Here is a 25,016-nt window from a genome sequence, read left to right on the forward strand (position 1 = left end):
TTATACTGTTTTTTAACGTATACACCGCTATGATCTTGAAAAAGGAATAGCGGTATATAAGAATAAAGTATTATTATTATTATTATTATTATTATTATTATTATTATTATTATTATTATTATTATTATTATTACAGAGAGGCAGGCTGTCTCCATCATCACCAAAAGGTCTCAGTAGGGCCAAAATAAAAAGAAGTACTCTCCCTTTTTTAAATAATTGCTTCTCTTTTCTTCAGGTGTTTCCAGACTGCATTGCCTTATACAGTTAGCTCTCCATATCCACAGATTCAACTATCCATGGCTTGAAAATAATGCCCCCCCCCCCAAAAAAAATCCCCCAAACAAACCTTGGTTTTGCCATTCTATATAAGGGATATATGAGTTTGAGCTGCCACAGATTCTGGTATCCACAGACTCAAACCCGAGTAGATACCAAAAACCCACTGTATCCTATCTCTATCATACCAGCTAGGAGCATGTTGTTGGCATCCAATAATACTGAATACCTGGTGAGCAGTATTGAATTGCAGCTCTCCAGATCGTTCTTTGACCAGATGTTCAACTCCCAGTACTCCTAACCATTGGCAGAGTTGATGGGAGTTGTAGTCTAGCATCTGGAAGGCTTTAATTGTATATCTGTGGATTAAAGGTTAAGAACATGTTATGTCACATTCAGCAGTACTGTGGCTGCTCAACAGAAGACTGGCCAAAGCCAAATAAAACAAACACACATTTTTTCATCCACTGACATAGAAACCAACAAGAGCAAGACAGCGGGTGGGTGGGTGGATATGAGAAAAGTTCAGATCCACATTTTAAGACAACACTCACAGGATCACCATGAGCCAGGCTTTCCCTCACATAATAAAATAATGCTTAGTGTATGGTCCATAATCTCCTTGGAGCAAAGAAACCATATGTGTGACAAAACAAATAAAAATGAACCGATATGCCAGCTCAAATGGAACACTCTAACAGCTCTCTCTTAACAAATGACGTTTTATAGCAGCCATCCCCAACCTAGTGCTTGCCAAATGTGGTAGCCCAATGCAACTGGAGGACATCAGGTCGGGGAAAGTTTGTTCATAAGCTTACCCAAATCTGTGGACAAAGATGCCCTCAGCCATATCACACACTGTTGACAAGCCTCTTCCATTTCTCCCTCCATTGGCCTGAGCACTGTGACAGCCCAATTAAAACATCCTCAGTTAATAAAGACAGTTGACAAACTTCATTTTGTTTTGTTAACATTTTTAAACAAAGCAACGGGGAAAGGGAATCCAATGAGAATGAGGCACAAACGACAAAAAAGAAAGAAAGAAATTATTAACAAGTAGGACAGCAAGAATATATCAGCTGTAAACTTCTAATTTTTCTGCTCTTCCTGATTAGGAGTGGTTATAAAAAAAAACTTTAAAAAAGGCAAGGGGAAAAATGAATTCCTAATTTCCAGTGTCTGTCCCATTAAATAAAAGCACAAAAAATCCCAAGTATCTGTATACATAATTACAATACTGAAACATATATATAATATATGTGTTATAGAGGAAAGTTATGTACAGAGATGAAGATGGGCTAATTGATCTTTTTTGGCTGGACTGTGGACGGGACTGTGGACTTGAGAAAAAGCTGCCGTTTGGGGCAGGTGCATTGTGGGAAGTCAGATTCTGAAAACAACTTCATGATTTTCAAACCATTCACAACAGCAGAAAATGTGGCCTAAGAAGGAGAAACTGAGCCTGCAAAAGGTGAAAGCTGAAGAGCAAAGAGGAAAAGTTATGAATATAGGCTAGTCCAGATCTGTAGCCCTAGCCCAACTTCATCTCCAAGAGTTCAGTCTTCCATTTGTCAGCTTTCCAAGACCTTTATTTCCCACAGAATTCCTAGTTTTGATCCACAGTCCTTGCTCTTTTGCTGGTACCATTGGCCTCCCTGGACCATGTGGAAAAGAAGCCATTCCACTCTCCCACAAAGGCCCAATAAGCTGATACTGAAGTGTGATAATATAAAAAGGTAAACGGGACTCCTTTCGTGGTCGCACAGCGTACCACAGAGGGAAAAAAGTTCAAATACATTCCAGTTATTTTAAAAGGACTAGTTTGCTTTTCACTGAGGGGCGAGGGGATCAAGCATGCACCATTTAGGAATGTATTTCTACATTAACAAACTAAAACCATTTGCTCAAGCAGTTTCAACAGTCATGGTTCAGCTCTGTAAATTCTGTGAAGAGACCGTGGGGCTCTAAAATTTAGAAGCCATTCTCAGCATCTTCCCAAAACTACAATTCCCAGGAATCCTCTGGGGGAACACATGCAGATTTTTTAAAAAACAAATATTCATCAATTGGTTTGAATTTGTAATGGAGATGTACCCTTAATATCTAATAAGGGATGGTGGGGGACAGAGGGGGAACTAGATGCATTCTAACAAAGGGCAAAGATTTCTAGATTGGTTTTCAAAGTACAGGGGGTTTCTTCGCCTTGGCGACAGATGCTCCCAAGAAACATGGCTGCCTCTCTTGTCGGCAAACAGCAGACAGTGAACAAAGATTACCTCCTGCCTTGTGTCTCAGGAATGTTTGTGCCAGTAGGACAGGGGAAGAAATCTATTTCTTAACTAAAAAAAACAAAGCCTCTCTCAGTGGTTTGCCAGCAAAGGGAGGGAGGTTCCCAAACTAACTGCTCTCCTCTTTTGCTCATGAATCTTGACAGACATTTCTAGGCACCAGTAGTGTGGGGTATTCCCCTTGACCAGTTCTAAGAAACATTTGCATAGGAACAACTGAATGGCTGAGTTTGCGGACATTAGGGTCAGCCGCTCTCTCCTAACCCCAGTATGGACATATTTCCTGCCTCTGACAGCTGCACAACAGGAAAAAAGCCAACAGGTACACCTTTCACTCTGTGTGGCACATCCATGCTGGGAGAAACTTCCTGTGTCCAGGTACAAAAAGAGGCCTAGAGAGATTTCTTTTGTAAGTCTTTTGAGAGGCCATCAAATTTGGGATGGAGCTGGGAAATAAAACACTGAAAACATTATGAAGGTCACAATGGAAGAATTTGTTAACTTGTTGGAGCAGAGGGGTGAAAAGACCATACTTTGCTCTGAAAACTAATCTCTCTGGAAAGAGCTGGTGTATCTAGCCTGAAGTTGTTAAATATTTGTCAGGAGAGATTATTCTATATACAGTGCTTGAGAGGCCCATGTTGGAGTTATTATTATTAATGTAATTAGCTCCTTGGTTAAGACTCCAAGCTTTGGGAAAGTGGAAGGGCTGTGCAGCTGCACCTGTCGGGTTTGGCAAAATTTGCACTGGGGCAGCCAGAGCACAGTGGCCATTTTATTTTGGCCCTGGTCATTAAAGGGAAGCGAGGAAACAGAGGTTCAAATTCACCTCAGGCACACAAAGGGATGTGAAAATATGGGCGCTAGGTAAATATCTTCCTATCTATTGGGGCCCTAAATTGAGTGCTTCAGTGCATAGCAGCTATTGGCACGCCACTGCTTGTCCTTTGGGTCCCCCTACCACAGTACGTCTCTGGGAGCAGCTGCCATCTTGGTCCTTGGTTGACAGGAAGCAGTTGTTGGGGCTTATGCCCCCTTCCCCAGCCCTAATCAAAAGTATGTGTCTTGCAGCACTGATGCCCCTTGGCTCTCCCCATCTTTCCCTTCTTCAGCGGGTGGCAGAGAGGCCGATTTGGGTTCCTTTTTCCTCAGTGACAACTTTCTCTCTTTCTTCAGCTTGGCTTCCTCTTTGGCTCGTTCCTTCTGCTGCTTCTTCTCTCTTTCCTTTTCCTGCTTCTCCCTCTCCTTCTGCAGTTTCCGCTCACGCTCCCTCTCCTGCTTTTGCCTCTCCTTTTCTATCTTCTCTTGCTTCTCACGTTCCTTCTCTTTCCGCTTCTCCTCTTTACTACTGCCACTCCCTGTTTTCTTGGGGCCTCCTAAGGGCATATTGTTCCCCGTTGGAGAAGGCAAGGCAGGATGGAGGCCTTCCGATACCACCACCTGGCTCTGGGCAACAGGAGGCGCTGGGGATGGGACAGCGGACACTGCCAAGGTGCCAACAGAGTGTGCTGGAGAGAAGGAAGGCCCACTTGTGCTGCTGAGAGAAACCCTTTGCTTGAGGCCGGTGAGGCTTAAGAGGCTGGCACTGGCAGACAGGGGCGGGTTCATGCGGTACCTCTCCTCATGGATTGCTCGGGAGCCGTGGAGTCGGCGGGAAGGCTTGTACTGGAGCTCACCCCGTGTCTCCCGCCATTTCTTCAACTGGGTGGCATTCTCCCGTTCTATCAGGGCTTCAGTAACTGGGAGATTAATCACCTGAGCAAGATGGGAAACCAGGGGAAATGTGATAAGAATACTCATACAACATCTGTAACCAACTATCTACACCCCTAACTCAGTTTATGCACCTCTTGATGCATGTACTGCGAGCTCTGCCTGTTCAAAGTAACTGCTGTGCCCTTCTTTGGACAAGCTGAGTCTGAAACTATACAGAGTTCCTCACTTTTCAACCCGGTGTGGGATTTATGGTTTCATTTGTGGCTTTTTAATCAGCCAAGACAACACCAACTCAGGAATTCACTCATTGAAAGTGAAAAAGCAGCCCCACCTGCACTTAGGTGTGTGAGAGATAGAAAATTTAGACTGAAAATCAAGAAAAGCAAAGTTTATGCAGCACTCCACGCATACCTGCACACCCTCTATCTCAATACGCAGCCCACCCAAGTTAATGTTGTTTTTCTTAAAAAATTAAATTAAAAGTGAGGTTGAAAAAGCCACAAGACTTCATCTACTGTATAGTTTGCTGCTATTCCTAAAGCACAAAAAACTGAGGAATAATATGGGAGGCATATCAGTCTTTTCTGAATACTCATCCAAGTTCTTTGCAGTCAATTACCAAGAAGGGTCCACCAAACCTGCCTTAGAGCAGGAGTGGAAAGCTGTGGCTCTTAGATGTTACTAGACTACATATCCCACCATCCTTAAGTGTTCACCATTCTGGCAAGGGGTGATGGAAGCTGTGGGCCAAAAGCATGTGGAGGACCACAACTTCCTCCTCCTGCTCCAAGAGTTATAAGAAAAACAACATGCAACATTTCTACTGATTTATCAGTAATCATTAGTATGTGTATGTATATTATTTAGTAAGTCATTACACCTCTTCACTCAGTTACCTGGCTTCAGGATTCTGAGTGTGTTTCTATTTTAAATGACAGTGACTATGATTTCATGTTTATCTGAACAAATATGGATGTAGTTTGTGCTTATTTCTTAAATTGCTCAAAATTTCTCTTTGGAGCAAACAGGATACAAATCTAGTCAAAGTGCTGCATATTTCATGCATGTGTATATTTACTATGTACATTGATGGTGCTACATAAACTAATAACTATAATAAAATAAAGAAGTTTTAAAAATCACGTATTTCTAGTCCTTGTGGTTGCTACTGAAGGGTTAGAAACATGTAAGCAATGTTTGACAGAAGATATTTGTTGGATTATCTGCTATGATGGTTTTGACCAAGACTGAAATCAGAATTGTTATAGGAAAAAAATTCTTAATTTAATTTGGTATACCTCATTTTCATATATACAATCACTTATCTTCAATGCAGATTTTCAAGTTTCTCTAGATTCAAGCTCCTTGTTCTCTGCTTTCTTTTAATACTAATTCTTTTTTATTGTTTTACGTTAGGCTTGTTATCTTTTTCTGTGAGCTACCGAGAGAATTTGCCTTATGCTATGGCTATCAGAACAGTGTAAAGAAAGAGTTAAAATTTGGGATGGAGTATAAAGAAGAGAATGGCTCCGAGGGTGGGGTGCACTGAGGTGATATGTAGGTTTTTTTTTTTTAAAAAAATGAATAAGATGCAAAAGTACATGTATGTATAGAAAGAATATTAAATTTGTTTTGTTTTGTAAAATTTCAAAAAAATATTAATAATAAAAAAGAACAGTGTAAAGAAAGAAAGGCCAGACACCAACCTCATGGACTAGGAAGTCCTCCTGCATGGTCTGAACAGGAAGATTCCGGAGCTTCTCCATCGTCTCATACATGCCCTGGCATGAACGTAGCTTGTCCACTGAGCCCAGTGTGCTCCGGAGCAGCACCAGGCCCACCCGGAAGATTATTTTCACCCCTGGATAGAAGAGATAAGGATGAATCAGTGAGCAAGCAGCAGGAAAGCTGGACACCACAAATAAGTACATGGACATGGAGTCAGAAATGAGAACTAAAAAGGAAAGTTTATGTAGGCAGAAGAATTTAACCAAATGAATCTATGGGTACCTAAAGAAAATCAGAATACCACTAAGCCATGTCTTCTAGGGAAGGCATTTGCCTTTGTTCACTTGGTAGCATCCAATAGGCATCTGACTGAGCACTGGGAAGTAGGATGCTGGACAAGTGTCTATCCATTATCCAGCACTGACTAGCTAAACCACCAATGGGTCAGAGGCTTCTGGGAAACTCACAAGTCAGGCATTTATGCAGAAGTTCTCACCTGCAAATGTACACAGCTAATAGTACTCATTAGCAGTGGCATCACTACTAGGGTGCAAGGATTTCAGCCCATACCAGGTGACACCCCAGAAGAGGGATGACACCCAGTTAGGCCCACTGCCCACTATGGGATGATTAGGGGCAAGCGCACCCCTCTATAGTGACAAAAAGGAAGTAAGGAAAACATTTCTAGCAGAAAATTACTGATCCCAGTTGAATCAATGTGAGGGAGGAAAGCAGGTACCATATATACTTAGCTATAAGTTGACCTCATGTATAAGTTGAGGCCAGGTTTTGTGGCCAAAATTATGAATTTTGATATAGCCTGTGGATAAATCAAGAGTAAAACTTAAGGGCATGTAACAAAAGATCAGGATGAAGCAAAGGAAAACAGAGAGCTTGCAAAATTCCATCAGGAGTAACTGTTTGTACTCATCCTAAAGGTTGGATGAATGAGAGAATAGATGGGAGTCAGTGCTTCCAGGACAGATTACGTTCTTGCCTTTCATCAGGGGATGGTTCCTTTTTAAGTAAGAGTTACAGTATGTATACTGACCCATGGATAAGTCAGCCCAGGTTTCTTGGGTCAATTTTTTGACTAAGATTTCTAGATTTATACATGAGTATATACACTAACTGAATAACCAGACACAGAGGGCTTGATGAACACCAAAGAGGAATCAAAGGACCTCACCTTCACAGAAGAACATATCCCACACACGTAACACTGAGCACCAGGGCAAGGTTCGGGAGAAGATGCACATGAACCATTCTGTCATATACAAAATGGGATCGATTTTGTATCTCTTCAAGTGCCGGTAGGCAATGGGGGATGCTCGTCGGAGCAGGGCAAAGAAGATCTCCCCGTCCAGCTGGATTGCTTCCTGCACAAGATGAACAAGACACAACTGGGATGAGAAATGAACCTGGAGCCATTGCACTGGCAGTCCACACACCTCCCTCTAACCCTTTGTTCTTTCAGTGAGAACAAAGCCAAAGAAAAGCTCACTATACCCACTTTCACATAGCAATAGCAATAGCAAGTACATTTCCATACCGCTTGTCAGTGAAGCACTCCCTAAGCGATTTACAGTGTGTAAACCAATTGCCCCCAACAAGCTGGTTACTCATTTTACCAACCTACGAAAGGGTGGAAGGCTGAGTGAACCTTGGACTCCTCCTCTAGGACTTAACAACGTTTCGGCTCTAATACCAGCATTTAACCACTGTGCCACCAGGGCTCCTTATGCTGTGTTTGTAGCCTCTGCATGTGGCAGAAGAAATGGGAAGGACAGAGATAGAAATAGTAGGTCTGAAGTGGCCCCAATAAGTACAGTTAGCAGCTTCCATGAGCTGGAAAGCTTACCTTATGTTTTTAAGTAATGGTTGTGTGATTTTTAATTGCTTCTGTGTTCTGTGATTTTTAACAACTGTGTAAAAGTCTGAAAACCAGAGATATTTCCCCAATATCAAAAGCTAGAAACATCATCTGTCAACAAGAGTGTAGCTACAAGGCAGAGAGCAAAGTGAGGATGTTGCTTCCCCAAAACAAGAATTCTGCTCCTCCCCAAGAAATTTCCCTTCAATCTCCAAATTTCTAGAACTGCTGTAACTTCACTTGAGCATATAGCATTAGAATTTAGACAGCCAAATAAAAGGAATAGGTGTCCAGCAAATAGAAGAGTTCTGATGTTAACAGCTATGACCTTTGAAGTCCTACATGGCTTTGGTCCAGACTTCCTAAAAGACCTATCTCCCCATACAAGTCTACTTGAGTTCTAAGGTCTTTGGAGGAAGGCTTTCTCAGTCCCAACATCTTCACAGGCACAGTTGGTGAGGGCATGAGAGAGAGAGACTTCTCAGTGGCTGCTCCTAGACTGTGGATGTCTTTCTGCAGGAGGCTTGATTAGCCCCTTCACTGATCTCTTTACTCTAGCAGGTAAGACTTTTTTATTTAGGCAGACATTTGATTGATTTCAATCATATGGCAGTAGATTATTTAAAATGATACCTTCCATTTTTATTTAGTATGCTTTAATAATATTTAAATGTATTTTAAAACTATTTTGGCTATGTGTTTTTAATAAACCTGATGTATTTTTTAAAAATGTACAGTACATTTCTTAGCTAAACTTTTATTTTCAATTTTATAAATTGCCTTGGGTCCCATGACAGAAGAAACTATAGTAACAACAACAACAATGTTCAATGTCTAATTTTCTGTAAAGCTTGAAATTTGGGGACTGAAGGACAATTTCACAGGGGGAAAGAATACGTCTTTAGAGGGCAATGTCCTCATTATGGTCCCCTGTTTATCAATTAATGTCTCCTCTGCAGACATTAAAAGACAGCATTTATGTCAAAATAAAACTGCACTAGGTTCAAATGAAAAGACTGGGGATCCTGTGGCCTTGCAGGTGATGCTAGGCTTCAACTCCAACCCAATCAAGTACAGTGGTACCTCGGGATACGAAATACCCAGGTTACGAAATTTCCGGGATACGAAAAAATCCCATTGGAAATAATTGTTCCGGGTTACGAATGTTTTTCGGGTTACGAAAAAATTTTTTGGTGCTTTTCGGCGCTTTTTCGCACGAAACGCGGCTTTTCCCCATTAGCGCCTATGGCAATTCGGCTTACGAAGGCTTTTCGGGTTACGAAAGCGGCCGCGGAACGAATTAATTCCGTAACCCGAGGGAGCAGTGTATAGCATTGTCAATGGGCAAGGATGATGGAACATTAGTTCATCAACATGTGAAAGGCCCCAGATTCCTCTTTCCTGCCCTATTGAAATTGATAGCCTGGAGAAGAGAAGGTTAAGAGGTGATATGATAGCCCTGTTTAAATACTTGAAGGAATGTCATACTGAGGAGAGAGCCGACTTGTTTTCAGCTGCTCCAGAGACTAGGACCCAGATCAATGGATGCAAGCTACAGGAAAAGAGATTCCACCTCAACATTAGGAAGAACTTCCTGACAGTAAGGGCTGTTCGACAGTGGAACAAACTCCCTCAGAGTGTAGTGGAGTCTCCTTCCTTGAAGGTCTTTAAGCAGAGGCTGGATGGCTGTCTGTCAGGGATGCTTTGATTGAGAGTTCCTGCATGACAGGGGGTTGGACTGGATGGCCCTTGTGGTCTCTTCCAACTCTATGATTCTATGATATAACTGGGGGGGTGGGAGATTCAAAACAAACTAAGAACATTGCTTCAAATTTAATTAATTCTTAACACAATCTCACCCCACCTGTTTTTCAGTATGAATGTTCTTGTTATAACCAAACAGTGGGAATCATGCAAATCTCCAAATGTTGTTGAACTTCAACTCCCAGCAAGCATTGTCAATGGTGACAAATAAGGGGAACTGCAGTCCAACGGCATCTTGGAAATTGCATGATTCTAACTCCTGCTTTATAGTATTAAAGAATTCTTACAAAGCAATCCCTACCCACCTTTACTTAGAGTTAATTAAATAATACTCCAGTAAGCATGATTAAGTTTGCAGTCTTAGTCTGTTAATCTTATAAAATCAGCAGAGTCTGCATACATCTGCTAAAGAATGAAAATATGTCATACGGAGAGGAGAGAGTTCCTTTGTTTTTAGATCTGGGAACATATCACAAGACCAGAAAATAGTCAGACTAATGTTTGGGAATGACATGTTTTTGGACTACAGTTCCTAGAATTCCCCCTCCATGGTGGCTGGAGGATTCTAAAAGTTGTAACCCCAAAAAAGTAATTTTTCCAAGTGTATCCCCTTGCTCCTGCAGGAAATAATTCCCTCTTATAAGAGGGTGTTTGCTGTTCACAGGATTTTTTTTGTTTATATTTACTTATTTAAAACTAACTAGCTGATTAATCAGGCCCTCTAATCTACCTGACTAATCAACTAATGAACTGCAGCCCTAATTTTAAAATGGGTTGACTTTTCAGAGGTTGGTGAGTCTACCTGCCCATCAACAACAGAGGGATTCTACTCATAATCAGTTGCATGCAAGAAATCACAATCCTGGAAAGAGATGGGCCAAGCTAATTGACTCCATACAGCCTCAAGATCAGTCATGTGGGTTTATTTTTAGGTTGATTAAAAAGAAGGTAAGTGAAACCGGTTAGAAACCAAACTCTAGTAAGTAATTCAGATGAGTCAGGCCCAGAGAAAAAAAGAAATAAAAGAAAGCATTTTTCTTTAAAAAGAAAAGAAGGGCTCCTGCCCTGCAGGAGGCCAGTCTTCTCTCAACAAAGCAAATAACTGGGCTATCCTGGCATAACATTACAATGCACAGTCAGTGTAGAAGTACTGTGATGGGACAACTCCCACCCATAAAAATCTTTTGAGATGTACAGAAAGCTTTCTTTGTGAATAACCCAGGCATACTGCCTTTCCTCATGGAAATGCAGTCATACTCACCAGTCCAGCACTATAATAGCCAGGGAGGTATTTCTCACAGATTTGTACCAGGCACCAGAAAGCTTGCTGTGGAGAAAGATGGAGAAATTCTCAGCACAGGTCACACCCCCATGGCTGGGCACTCCTTCCAGGGATCTTGACTTGCTCCCCACACACACAGAATCAGCTAGTTCTAATCAGTTCAGAAAGGTCAGCTCTCATTCCCAAAACTGCTACCTCCTCTGTCTTGGCTGCTATCTTTCCTTTATGATAAGCAAGAGACAAGTGCCAAGAGCTACAATGAGGCTGATGCCACACTGCAGAATTAGTGCAGTTTGATACCATTTTAATTGTCATGGTCCCATCCTATGGATTCGTGGGATTTGTAGTTTGTTGTAGCATCAGAGCTATCTGACAGAGAAGGCTATATATCCCACAAAACTACAAATCCCATAATTCCATAGCACTGAGCCATGGCAGTTAAAGTGGTGTCAAACTGCATTCATTCTGCAGTTCAGATGCAGCCACTGGCCACAGGGATACCATCCACAAAACAGCTGTGGGCCTTTTCAAGTTTCTTTATATTAGTGTCAATGTTGTGCATGTACATCATATGGAAAGTTGGAAGCAGCTGGGAGCAGCAGAGGAAGGTGCCAGGCTTCTAGCAGACAAAAACAAACAAAAAAACCCTCTAAAACACAGAGATTCACCAAAGAAAGAGCCCACTGGGCAAGCCTGATGTGAGTCACTCTATCGCCACCAAGTCCCCAAGATTTCCAGATTTATCATGTGTCTCACATTTCAGCCCTCTCAAGTTCTGTGCTAATGTAGACAACTCAGGAAATGTGGCTCCTTCCAAAGCATGTTGACTGTATACCAAACCTTTCTGAGAGAACTCAAGTTCTCAAACAATCTGTCGCCTTCCCCACCATCCCTCAACATGACAGTGCAGTTCCTCACCTCTGCAGGCATATGCATCAGCAAAACTGCAGCCACAGGAGCCTGGGCTTGGCAGTAGCCTTCTTCTGGCCGAAAGATGGTGTAGGCTTTCAAGATACGGTAAAGGTCCTGCTGCCTGTGATGGAAGAGATGAATGAAGGCTGGGAAATCAGAGTCTTTCCTTTCATCGAGGGAACAGCCAATTCAATTGCTGGCTTTTGGAAATGACTGGAGATGTAAATCTAGGGCACACTAGTTCAAGTTTAAGGCCAGCTGACAGAATAATTATGCACCTCATTTCATTAGTCAGAGGGCATAGAGAACTGTCTAGGATCAGGTTTTCCAAGCCACAAGCCACAATACACTTGGGAAAGCAAGGAGAGAATCCTATTAACCATGAACAGAAAGTGAGGAGGTGCAAGGAAAGGAGGAAGGTAACATGAATGAGAAGGCAAGGAAAAAGCAACACCAGGAAAATAATCCTAGTATGTTTAGGAAGTTTTCTAATGTGGAGTGGGTACAGTTTCAAAAGGTCTGAAATATGCAAGAGGAACATGGTGGCTTTACAACCCTAGATGGGATGGTCTCTGGATGCTCTACAAAATGCATCTCCCTTTTCCGCTCCTTCCTCACCCATGTCCGCCCCGAGCTGCAAACATCTCATGGAATGGAAACTGCCTATGTAGGTCCTTCTCAATCACATCAAGCCATTTGGGATCTCCAGGCTGTCGCTCCAGTTCCTAAGCAAACAGGCAGATAAAAAGAGGGAAAAAGTGGGAACCTGAAGAGCAAAGGGCAGGGGTGGAAAGCACCAAGGGGCTGCTATAGCTGAACCTTCCCTTTTATCCAACAGCTCCATTCGTAGAAAGGATTCCAGGACGAAGAGACAGGCAAGAGAGACAAGCATCTGCCCCACCCCTTCCATATGGACTCTCGTCCCCACATAAGGCTAACTATTATCTGATGTTCTATAAACTGAGCATAGAAATGATTACTTTTTTGTGATTACAAGTCCCAGAATCCCTCAGCCAAGAACACACTGCTGGCTGGGGGGTTCTGTGAGTTGAGGTCACAAAAAAGTAATTCTTTAAGCTCAGTCCATAAGAAGGATGTTGATGAGCTTTTATGTGTTAGAAGTGTTTGTGGTAATTTTATTCTTCTGTTTGATGCTATATGCACAGTATTTGGAAAGATTTGCCTGCTGAAAAGTGAAGTATAAATCATTGTAAAAAATAAAGAAACAGTACTCTGCCTTCTCCCAGTGATACAGTAGCACCAAACAACACTCAGAAATACCTCAAATTTCCCTGGATTTTGATCCAGAAGATCCTTGCTGTTGGACAGAAGTTGCCATGCTTTGGCCCGAAGGGATGAAGGAATTCCCTTCCGGCAGCGCAGTTTCACCTGCAATAAAATGGAGAAGTTATAAATAAAGGAAATAAACACACACACAAACAGCCAACTAATACAAACTGGGGTCCTTTCTTCTAGTCTCTAGGAACAGAGTACTTCAGAGCTGATCTCTGCTCACCTTCTGGAATCTGCGTGAAAGCCATTTATCCCAATGGGAAAACATGTCCAGCCACTTGAGTTCTCTCTGTCTGGCCACATCCACAGGGATAGCGCTTTCCCTGCAACAAGAAAAATGGGAGAGAACATGGAAAATGAGCTAAGAAATGAACGCCTGTGACCTCTGCCCAACTTTGAATATAATTCTATAGAAATCAAGTTTATGTGCTTATTTTGCAATAAGCTACATGCCACTTCTGTTATTCAGGGGAACAGCTATGCAACACACCAGAGCCTCACCCTCACCCTCACCCCTGAGATCTGACATTTCTCAGAGAAATAGTTATAAGCCCATGTTTGAAAAAGGAAAATGACACAGCCACACTGAGAAGCAGATAAAAGAAAGTGGCTTGCTCTTTAAGTGAGAGAAGGCATTGTGCATCACTCTCTAGGTTTATTGTGAATCTCCTTCCATCTAATACTTTCTGCATTTTACAACCACACTGAAATGTCCTATACAGTGGGCCCTCTCCTTAGTGCAGGTGGCGGTGAGTGCGCGCGCACCATTGTTTTTATCATTGCATAGCTTCCGCGTAAGCAGGAAGCCACTTTTAGTGCGCCCGCATATGGTGCGGGTGCACTGTACCAACTTATCCCCAAACTGACTTCTACATGTACCATGGACTGCAGTAAATACAGTGGTACCTCGGGTTACGAAATTAATTCGTTCCGCGGCTAATTTCGTAACCCGAAAAACCTTCGTAAGCCGAATTGCCATAGGCGCTAATGGAAAAAATAGCTCTCTGCTGCCCTCCGGTGGCGGCCTTTCCATTTAAAACAGCGCCGGGGTTTTTTCGTAACCCGAAAAAACCTTCGTAAGCCGAAACAATAAATCCCTATGGGATTTTTTCGTATCCCGAAAAATTCGTAAGCTGGGTAATTCGTATCCCGGGGTACCACTGTACAAATGAATGAGTCTTGGAGCAAATCAGGTCTGAACTCTCCCAAGCATCAAAATGACTAAATTGAGGCTGTTATACTTTGGACGTATCGAGATGACTGGCAAAGTGGGAGGCAGTGGGACTAGTATGACAGGTAGATTAATTCAGTCAAAGAGGACACCACAGTCCTGAGTGTGCAAGAGCTAAGCAGGGCAGTTGATGACTACAGATCCTGGAGATCTCTCATTCATAAGGCTGCCATAAGAAAAGGTTGATTTTGCAGCAAATAACAATAACCCCATCCTGAATACATATCAGCCTTGAAATTTCATTGGTGTTCAGCTAAAAGAAGGGAGGCTGACAAAATTCCTTTTAGTTGTGCTTCTCTGTTTGTTCATACACAAATAGAGTCAGGTGCCTCACAAAGAAAACCCCTGGATTAGACTTTGGTCAAATTCTCTGTCCTGGCGTTGTAGTCTACAAGATTATGGAATGAGAAGGGCCAAGATGGTTTCCTTACTATGTCACTTAAGATCATGTTCCTGACAGGCCTCTGCAATAAAAGACCTCTGCAATAAAACATTTGTGGTTTTTCACAATCCCTTCTGGCCGCCAAGCTCACCATCTATGTACATGAGCAGACAAGCGCAAGCCTTACAATGAACTCAGCTTTCAAAAGCAAACACAAAATGAAACATCAAAGAACAATCGAACTACCACTGTTGAAACTAGGAAACATTTCGGCCTAGTTCTGACTCAGGATTAGTTAGGCTACTCAGGAGAGAATGCACAGAGTGACAAGCAAACTCCTAAATCCTGGAACAAGAAGCCAAACTAAATCCACGTAAGAGAAAAAGACAAGGCACACAAATTCATATGCTACAGACACACACTAGCTTTTGCCAAGGAGCCTCAGGGAAGGCAATCATATGGAAGAAATTGGGCAGGGCTCCTTTTAAGAGAACTCAGCAAGAAACAGGAAGGGTGTGTGCCAAACAGGAAGTGGGGGGGGCTGATTAAAAGGGAAAAAAGGCAAGAAAGAAACTGGTTGGTTGGGAGAGAAGAGGAAGAGGATTTTTCTCCCACAACCACACCTCAAAAGTACTCATTGCTGGCTTTTGTGGTGCTTCCTTTCACTGCTAAGCAACCCAAGGCCACCAACACTATTCAGTTTAGCTGTATCCTATATAGAGAAGCCACATGAAACAGCCTGCTATTCACTTCCCAACAATGAAGCAACATGAGGAAAGAAGCTCCGGGCTTGACCAATATTCCCATGTTAGAAGTGGCGACATCAGCCTGTTTCCCCCAGTAGCCCTTCCATCAAGTTACAGAAGAGGAAGACACAAGAAGAAAGGCCACCCCACTGTCTCCCTAGCTAAGGAAATGAGTCATTTTTCACTTCTTTACTATTTCAAAAATTTACCTTCCAGGTGGTCATGCTAAGGCAACTAAACATCCATCTATATTATAACTGGCCATTATATAGACCTTATAGCTTAGAAAAATGTAGCCACCAATTCTTTAGATTTCCTTTCCCCTCCGCATACCTTGTTCATTGTGTGTAAGTCTTAAGGCATTTATTTTTACTGATGTGTTAACCATTCTGGGAGGCTTTCCAGCTGAAGAGGTAGAAACACACTGAGTAAATAATACACACTTTTCCTCCTTTGATCTCAAACCAGCACACAATGGGCTTCATTTTATTCTTACAACAATCTGTACTCATCTAACTGATGGGTATTCAGTCTATACCCAATACATGATATACAGGTCAAGTGATCTATATAGGTAGCCCTCCACATTTGCAGCTTTCACTTTTGCAGATTTGTTATTGTTACAGTTTATTCATGACAACCAAATACAGGTTATAGCCATCCTTTTGCAGATTTGATTATTTGTGGTTTTGATTAATATGTTTTCTCTAGGAATCTCTAAGACAGTGGTTCCCAACCTTCCTAATGCCGCGACCCTTTAATACAGTTCCTCATGTTGTGGTGACCCAAACCCATGAAATTATTTCTGTTGCTACTTCATAACTGTAATTAAATAGGTGTTTTCCAATGGTCTTAGGAGACCCCCATGAAAGGGTCATTCGACCCCCAAAGGGGTCCTGACCCATAGGTTGGGAACCACTGCTCTAAGACCTCCAGTGCAACACTGCTGGAAGTTGGCCATAGAGTTGTGCTGGAGAAGCATTTCTCTAGACATTTGTAAGTCCTCCAGCATGATTTTATGACCAACTTCTGGCAGAGTGGCACTGGAAGACTTGGGGATTCCTAGAGGTCTTCTCTGAGGTAAAAAGAATAGTGTTTATTTGCAGTTTTCCCACATTCACAGGGGTCCTTTACCCTAACCCCAGCAAATGTGAACAGGCAGGCCCAGGTCCACCAGGGCTAGCCTGAAGAAGAAGAGCCCTCCCTCCAGTCCATCTGCCTTGGTCCAGGCCTCAGAGGGAGAGAAGAACATTGGACCTCATCCCCTTTCCCACCACCATTCCCTTCTCCTTTTGTGTCATGTCTTTTAGATTGTAAGCCTGAGGGCAGAGAACCGTCTAATTAAAAATAATAATTGTAAGCCGCTCTGATAGCCATTAGGGCTGAAGGGTGGGGTATGTATGTGTGTATGTGTAAATAAATAAATAAATAAATAATATGGGCAGACCACTGCACATAAAGTTAATGAAGTAGATTACAGAAACAGGATGGTAAAATCCTGTTTCACAGTCTAAACTGGGATGGTTTGTTGTTCAAGGCAGGAGGCAGCCTTGACTATGGTTACACCTAAACATTAGGAAGAACTTCCTGAAAGTAAGAGCTTTTCGACAGTGGTACACACTCCCTTGGAATGTGGTGGAGTCTCCATCTTTGGAAGTTTTTAAACAGAGGCTGGATGGCCATCTGTTGGGAGGTGCTTTGAATCTGTGTTCCTGCATGGCAAGGGGTTGGTCTGGATGGCCCTTGTGGTCTCTTCCAACTCTAGAATTCTGAACAAGGTGAAGGCAGAAAACAGACACACACACTTGGGCTGCAAGCCAATGGTAGCAAATTAAAGTGGTTTCATCTAAAACAGAGTTGGGATGTAAGGTAGGTGAAAAGAAAAATACATGATAATGAATCCAGGCTCTTATATTCTCCCCAGTAACTCAGAAGACTCTTAACCTCTCTCTTCCAATCCAAGACTGTTCCAGATGGACCCAAGTGAACTGAACTGCAAAGGATGCTGGGAGTTTGATCTTCAACCACACCAAGAAAAAGCCTTCTCCTTTCATTGCTAACCCCACTTGACTCCCAATACCTGCAGATCTATTCCCACTGGCCACTGTCTTCTTTGCTGATCATTCTCCCTCAGTCACTGGCTTTCCTTGGAGGGTTCCACCTCAAAAGGCAGCTGAATAATGACAGAAGGTAATATAGATGGTCCAGTGGGAACAGCAGCTAATCCACATCCAAGAAGAGAACCTACACACAATTGGTTCTGCCCTCCCCTTCCAGAAAACAAAGCTCCAACCCCCACACAGGCAACAGCTGAAACAAAAACAAAACAGACCCTAATCCCTTAGGCAAACACACTCCATTGCTATCCATTATACTACAAAGGAGCAAACCTCCCAGTCAGCAGACTACACAATCACCAAAAATTTGCACTCATCAAACTAGCAACTAAAAACATGTTCAGCAACTGAAATCCGTCACCATTCTCTACAAACAGGGACTGCTCTAGGCAAATTTACATTTTCATATTTAACAGTTGCACTAAACTTTTCTTTTTGATTGAATTTGGAATCTTTGGGCCTACTCAACACCATTACATTTTATAAAGGCCTGTAATAAAGATAATAAGACCAGTTCCTGAAGGCTGCATCCAAACTTTGTTTTAACTTGTTGCAAGTTGCCTTGAATACCACACTAAGAAGAAGGAGGGATATAAATTAATTTTTTTAAAAGAATGGTTATTACTGAGGTACCTTTTTGAATTGCTACTCCCAAAATCTGCCAGCCAACATGGCTATACTGGTTGGGGGACTTGGGGAGACATAATCCAAATAAGTCCAAGTAGTTGTGGCTGTGTGACTTGAAGTTGCTTCTGATTTATGGTGACCCTAAAGCAAAAGTATCATAGGTTTTTCTTGGCAAAAACTGTTCAAAAGAGGTTTGCCTTTGCTGTCCTCTAGGGCTGAGAGAGTGGGACTTGTCAAAGCCACCCAGTGAGTTTCCATGACTGAGCAGGGATTCAAACCATTGTCTCCCAAACATTCAAACCTACACCACGCTGGCTCTAAGATTATTCATCATTATATCCAACAATCCTACTCTATCTTATCCCTGCGGAAAAGGAAGGTCTCTCTACTTGCAACTGTTAATCAGAAACAACCACTTCTTCAATGGACACCTTGCCTTCAGGCTTCTCTGCAGCACCTGCCTAGCAGTTGAAGACAACGGGCAAGACTACACAGGCATCTTGTCTAAACCAGAAAGACAGTGCTTATATCCTTAATTATTATGATGTATGCTGGGGAAAGAGAGTTGACATCCAATGAAGTTTTCTTCATCAAATCATGAAGTCACCATAGTTCTCTTCTTCCTCTTTTTAATGAAAGCTCAGATTCACATATGGCTGCTTAAACCAGAGCCAACTACACTCTGAAATGACAGTTAAGCTAATTTTAAATTCACAAATACAAATTGTTTACATAACCCAAGAAGTAAAGGAAATAAGGGGTTATTCCATATTCCCCACATTTAAAAACAGATTAAGCTTTTGGGATGACTATGATGAATTAAAAGATGACTCTCATCCTTCATCCAATCTTACCATTGTCACTTAGAAACTAAGTGAAGTGGGACAAGTTATAATATTGGGCTTAACATGTGTCTAAAGGCCATACATAAGTATATTCTTACATAGCTGCACATCCTGCATAAGCTTCTAATTCAACCTTGAATCTCCAAGCTTTCAAGAACCAGGATGGACAGCTAAACAAAATGCTGTGACCAGAGCCTGGAAAAGCTGTTTCTTTAGACAAACTCCCAGAATTTCCTAGCCAGCATCTTTTCTAAGTTCAGGACATGACAGTATTGACAGAGTAAAAGGCAGCAAGGGGCATTCAAAAGCTTTTCTTTAACAACAGCACATGCACATGCTCACACAAACATCATATCAGAGTCTTGATAAATTGATTTTTGTGGCAGCCTCACCCATACGCTTTCCCCATCTGGACTGCAAGCTGCTTTAAAACTGTTAGAAGCTTTGAAGGCAGCTTGCAAATGATGGCATGCAAGGGGTGAGGGAGGAGAAATACGGGAAAGGGAGTGGTACTGTTCAAAATAAGCAAACAGAAGCCATGCTTTGGGTGTAAATATCCACTTTCTAAGTCCTGAGAGGAACCTTGAATAATGCTTCTTCAACAGCCAAAACCTGGTGTGTGGATCCTGGCAGAGGTAGCTGGACTACAACTCACATCATGCCTAACAACTGGCCATGGTGACTAGCATTGATAGGAGTCAAAGCCCAACACCATCTGAAATGTCACTGGTTATCCAATCTCACTTTCTGTTGTTGCTGTTGTGTACCTCCTAGTTATTTCTGACTTATGGTAACCCTATCAGGTGGCTTTCTGGGACTCAGAGGTCACCCAGTGGGAAATTGATGGCTTTCACAGCTGAAACCCATAGTTTTTTGTGGGTTTTTCAGGCTATGTGGCCATGTTCTGGAAGAGTTTACAGGAAGAGCCTGTATCTATGGGTGGCATTTTCAAAGAATGGTGGCATGGAGGTGTGTGGGGTATATATACTGTGTGACTCTTGGTGGTGGGGGGGGGATGATTTGCATGTTAATCTGGTTGTCTGTTGTTGAATGGCAATGGTGAGAGGAATATGTGAGAAGGCTTTGTGTCTATTTAATTAGTGATCCATTGTCTGCTGGGAAGCCCCCTGACCCTGGGTGATGTTCGTTTGCAAGTCTTGATTTTAGTGTTTTTCAGGACTGGTAGCCAAATTTCTTTCTGTGTCACGGTTTCCATAGCCAAGCAGGGAATCAAACCCTAATCTCCAAAGTTATAGTCCAACACTCAAACCACTACACCACACTTTACCCAGAAAGAGCCTAAGTTCAACAAAGAGCAGCAAGACTCAGTCAGATGTGCAGTGCATCCTTCCCCGCATCCCATCTCCAAAGGAGACTATGAAGTGACAGGGCAGCAATTGAGCAACTCCTTATCTCATCCTCTCCTGTAAGAAGACTGAAGGGAAATGTCGGCATGTAGTTGCTTCCTTTGTCTGCACAGGTTAGCAACTACTCATATAGAAATTCTACACATATTTGCTTAATCTTTAGCAAGCCCACATCCAGAAGCAATGAGTTTCTCTGTTGTTTTTCTCATTTCATTAACAGAGACTGTGCAGAGATGATGCCAACTGGACTATTGTCACAAACTGGTTGTTCTTGAGAGTATCTGGAGTCATACTACTATAGCTAATAATACGGCACAACCTGCCATCACAAAGCAAGTTTGGGATGAAGTTCAGCATACAACAAATATAGGCACTGTCACAATGAGTTACCCAGAAGAGCACCCAGCACTCTTCCAATAAAACTGGACACCTAAAGAAATGGTTCAGATTGCAGGCCAATGAGGGCAACATTCAAGCAGAAGAGGAAATACAGAGTTATGGGAAAAAATGACAGTGATGAGTTCCTAGTCATATTTGTGCCGAAGAAATGAATCATTCAGAGTAAGAAAAGAAATGTATTGAAGTGTTACAGTTCAGGTTCAGGGAGATATAAAACAATTGTTGTTGTCCCAAAGGAGTCAGGATGCTAACTTTTCCCAAATCATCAATAAGGCAGTTTCTGGAGCATTAGGAAGTATCTCGGCTATTTAGTCAGAACTTCTGACCTCTCCGGTTTTGGAAATGACATCTTCTTGAACTATTTTGACCTGAACAGAAGGCCACCATACCCCAAGTGTGAGCCACCATCTCATTGATGAGAAGTACCCCAGCCTAGGCTATTTATTTATTTAGGCTATTTATTTATTTACTGTATTTATATAGGCTAGGATTCTAGATGGAGTATGTGGTCTACTTCTCAAAGGGGCCCTAGCTCTTATCCAGAGGAAAATGAGAAGTGGTTTGAAATAGCTTATAAGGGAGTTACAGATTTGGGAAGAATCTTTGCGTAAGGTGCTGCTCAAACCTTTCCCAAACAGGTATTCTCCAGGTGTGTAGGACTACATCTTACACCATCCCTATCTGAATAGCAACTGGCTTAGCTGGCTGGACCACTGTACATGTTTTCTCCTTCCCCCTTCCTTGGTAGTATGAGACTTGCCCTTTTAAGGTGTAATCCTTGTTTTCCTCTCTTCCTAATTCAGCATCCTACGTTTGGAAGGTACCAAATTTGTACACCTGACCCTTGATGTCTTCAGAAACGGACTGTAACTCTCAGGCCGCTAATACTTACAGAGCAACAGCATACTGGCTGCCCCCTAAGAAGCCGTATTTGTCGGTCTTACGGTACGCCAGCCCATTGATCTCAGAATCCGAACCCAAGGAGCTTGCATCATCAAGGAACCCGGGTCCGGTCAGAGACTCCAAAGTGCCCGACATGAGGCTGACAGAATCCAAGTAGCTCAAGGTGTCGGATGCCGGAGGGGGCTTGGAGGCCACGGTGCCCAGACTGGACTGGGAACCCATGTCCTGGGGTGGCGGTGCAGAGACGTCGTGTGGCGCCAAACCTTTGGGCGACATGGGTGAGGTCTTTTCTGGCGGCGTCAAAGGGCTGGGCGCCACCACCACCACAGTCGGCGATGCTGGCGGAAGCGGGAGGGATTTCACCGGCGTCTCCTTTGGCGCGGCCACAGGAGATGCCGCCGTCTCGTCCTCATGGGGCAACACCGCTGATGTCCCTTCCTGGTGGGACGGTGTCGCCAATGTCCCGTTTACCGTCACTGTGGAAGCGTCCACCGAATTGGGCACCAAAGTGCCATCCTCAGAGCCCACTTGGGCTGGAGAGGCCACCTTTCCAAGGGACATCTCTGCAGTCATTGTGGCCAGTGACACCTCTGCTGCTGCTGCTGCTGCTGTCGAGGCCTTGGTCCACACGACCGTCTCCATTGTTGCTGCGTTGTCTGTTGCCAGGGTCAAGGCTGACATGTTGGCTCCTCCAGGCCCTGCTGGTGCCACAGGGGCTGCTCCCTTGAAGGCATGGAGGACGGAGCGGGGGGCGTTGTTCCTGGGAGGCGGCGTCGGGGGGTCCCCAGCCCCGGCCTCCATTGCAACCCAGGGCCCCCCTCCCCACCCGAAGTAGGGACGCGGCCTAGCAGCCCAGCCGAAGCCTGAGCTAAAGTGGGGAGGGGGAGGGAAGGGGGGGAGGGAGCCCCAAAGCCTCGCACTCCCCCCTTCTCTGCCCGGACGGCAGAAAGCAGCAGCAGCGCTGAGGGGGAAGCGGCCACCCCGAGCTGCGCGCGCAGCTTCGTCCCGCCCAAGACGGAGGTTCAGCCAATGAGCGTCGAGGAGGAAAAGCGTTTCAGCCAATCGCGGGAAAGGAAGGGAAAGAGCGAGTGAGGGCGTGAACATGGGGGTGGGAAACGTTAGAAAGCGAACCAATCGGAATGGAGAACGGGATGGTACGCAGCCAATCACTGAAGGGGACTTGAGAGACGGCTATCAAAATGAGGAAGGGCGGTGATAGGGAACTTACTCAGTCGATAGGCGGGACTAGCGGGAAGCCTCTGCCAATGGGAGGTAACGATCCAAAACCAGGAATCCGGGCAGCCGGGGAAGAGGAACCAATCACAGGGGAGCTGACTATGGTTATTGTCAGATGGATTAAAAGAAGGCGGGAGCTTCAAGGGTTGTTTAACCAATAGGAAGAAGAGCCGGCAAAGGTTCTCCAATCACCAGCGTGATCGCGAAAAAAACAACGACCCATATAAGTCAGGAACGCGCGTGACGTTCACGAGCAGCAGCAATTCCCGTCGAATCAAGAAGTAGCTGAGCCCAGCTCTGTTGAGTGGCGTGCTTTACAACCAATAGGACGCGTCAAGGTATGAATATGGGCGGCAACGTTTCTAATGCCGGCGAACCCTGTGGAAGGCCAGAGAGCGCTGTTGAGGGGGAGGTTTCCTCAGAGCCATGGGCGGGGTCTTGCTTTTGATTGACTTACGCCTCTGCTATTCACATTTGAGATATGTTACGGTTGGGGACCAATGAGGAAACGGTGGGGGTGGGTGATTGACTGACTGAAAGAGTGATTGGCACAGAATTTGACGAATAGGAAGCCAGAGGCAGCGTCCAACGGGAATAGCATTTTCGGGAACCGAGCCTGAATTGTTCTTGACCAAACTCCCAGCAGCCTTTGCTGCGCGACTGACGTCATTGCGTCACGTACGGCCTAAAGGCTAACAGTCCTATCACTGAAGAGCTATAAGAGTTCCACTCAAGTCCAAAACACACTGCAGAAATAATCCAGTTTGAGAGCGCTTTAACTGCCTCGGCTCAGTGCTAGTGAGCCCTGGGAAGTGTAGTTCCTTGTGGCTTCATAGCTCTCTGAGAGAGAGAGAGGGCTAAATGTCTCACAGAACTACGGTCCCCAGAATTCCCTAGCACTGATCAGGGCAGTTAAAGCGCTCTCAAACTGGAGTGTGTGCTGGACCTAGGCAGCCTCTTTTCTTGGAAGTGTCACTCCCTTTCAACAGCTCAGATATTTACTAGGCCAATGTCCCCCTCAGAAAGAGCAGAGGATCAATGCCATAAACAAACAAACAATATATGTGTGTAGAGGGTCCCAGGTTCAGCACACGCTGCCAGCTCCAAAAAGGACAGAGAAGGACCCCGTCTCCAATGCTTCTGGGCCAGAAGGACCAATGGCATGGCTTGGTATAAGGCAGTGCCTTTGTGTTCCATGCTGCCAGGGCTCCTAGGCTTTTGACTCCCTGGCGGAGAGCATGGATAGCAGGGAATATCATCTTCCGTCTTGGGCCTGTATCCAGAGGAGGATGTGTCGGCTCAGCATGAGTAGCTGTAAAAGGCCTAAAGGCTCTGGTGACTCATCTCAGCTGAACTCATGGCTTCTGGGCTTCCTGCACTTTTCTTGATCTTAGCAAAGATAATATACAGTGGACCCTTGTCATACGCTGGGGTTTGGTTCCAAGATCCCCCGTGTATAACAAAATCCATGTATGCTCAAGTCCCATTAAATATAATGACATAGCAAAATGGTGTCCCTAATAAAAAATGGAACATCAAGGTAAATTTATACTTTTTTGGAACATTTTCAAACCGTTTATGCTTGAATCCGTGTATAAAAAATCAGTGAATAAGAAGGGCCGACTGTATATCTTTTAAACCTAGCCCCTGCTCTGTCTGCAGAGTCAGATCTTCAGCACTAGGCCCATACTTTTTCAGCCAGCTTTTCTTACTTCTTTGTTCCCTCTCTCTGTTTTCGTGTGTGTCCTCCTTCTCCTTTTACAGTTTTCTCATTCAAGCTTCTCACCCATCTACCCAGAATAGCCAGTATTTAGGAAGGTCACCTTTTCAGCTTCTCACTTCAAGATTCTTCAAGACAAAATTCTGACCATGTTGGATGGAAACTTCTGGGAATCGTAGCCCCAAAAATAACTTTTCCCAGCTCTGGAATATAGAGTATCAGTGTCTTCCCAACCATAGTGGTCCAACATAGCTGCCCTATTGTGCTATTTCCCTGTTTTTCGCCATACTGCGAATGGCTAGGATGCAGAA

At 43.7% G+C, this 25,016-nt stretch overlaps 1 protein-coding gene across 1 annotated transcript; it reads right to left on the reverse strand.

Annotated features, from left to right (window-relative positions):
* Window positions 1-1,215: 1,215 nt before the first annotated feature.
* TBC1D10B (TBC1 domain family member 10B) lies at window positions 1,216-22,729 on the reverse strand. Its single transcript, XM_042471640.1, has 9 exons — window positions 21,739-22,729; window positions 13,356-13,455; window positions 13,121-13,228; window positions 12,458-12,564; window positions 11,846-11,960; window positions 10,907-10,972; window positions 7,198-7,387; window positions 5,987-6,141; window positions 1,216-4,319 (listed from the first exon to the last, which is right to left on the reverse strand). The coding sequence occupies exons 1-9, from the start codon at window positions 22,548-22,550 to the stop codon at window positions 3,615-3,617; spliced, it is 2,358 nt and encodes a 785-aa protein (XP_042327574.1). The 5' UTR covers window positions 22,551-22,729; the 3' UTR covers window positions 1,216-3,614.
* Between the last annotated feature and the right edge of the window lie 2,287 nt (window positions 22,730-25,016).

Source organism: Sceloporus undulatus, chromosome 6 (genome assembly GCF_019175285.1).
Source record: "Sceloporus undulatus isolate JIND9_A2432 ecotype Alabama chromosome 6, SceUnd_v1.1, whole genome shotgun sequence".
In the NCBI taxonomy this organism is placed as follows: Eukaryota; Metazoa; Chordata; class Lepidosauria; order Squamata; family Phrynosomatidae; genus Sceloporus; species Sceloporus undulatus.

What these genes read in the sequence shown, in the direction of transcription:
- TBC1D10B (XM_042471640.1), bottom strand. Translation starts at nt 22,550, where the DNA reads ATGGAGGCCGGGGCTGGGGACCCCCCGACGCCGCCTCCCAGGAACAAC. An exon ending in AGCCAGTATGCTGTTGCTCT is followed by an intron (nt 13,456 to 21,738) that starts GTAAGTATTAGC and finishes TTCTTGTTGCAG; the next exon opens with GGAAAGCGCTATCCCTGTGG. An exon ending in GGATATGTTCTTCTGTGAAG is followed by an intron (nt 6,142 to 7,197) that starts GTGAGGTCCTTT and finishes TCTTCTATCCAG; the next exon opens with GGGTGAAAATAATCTTCCGG.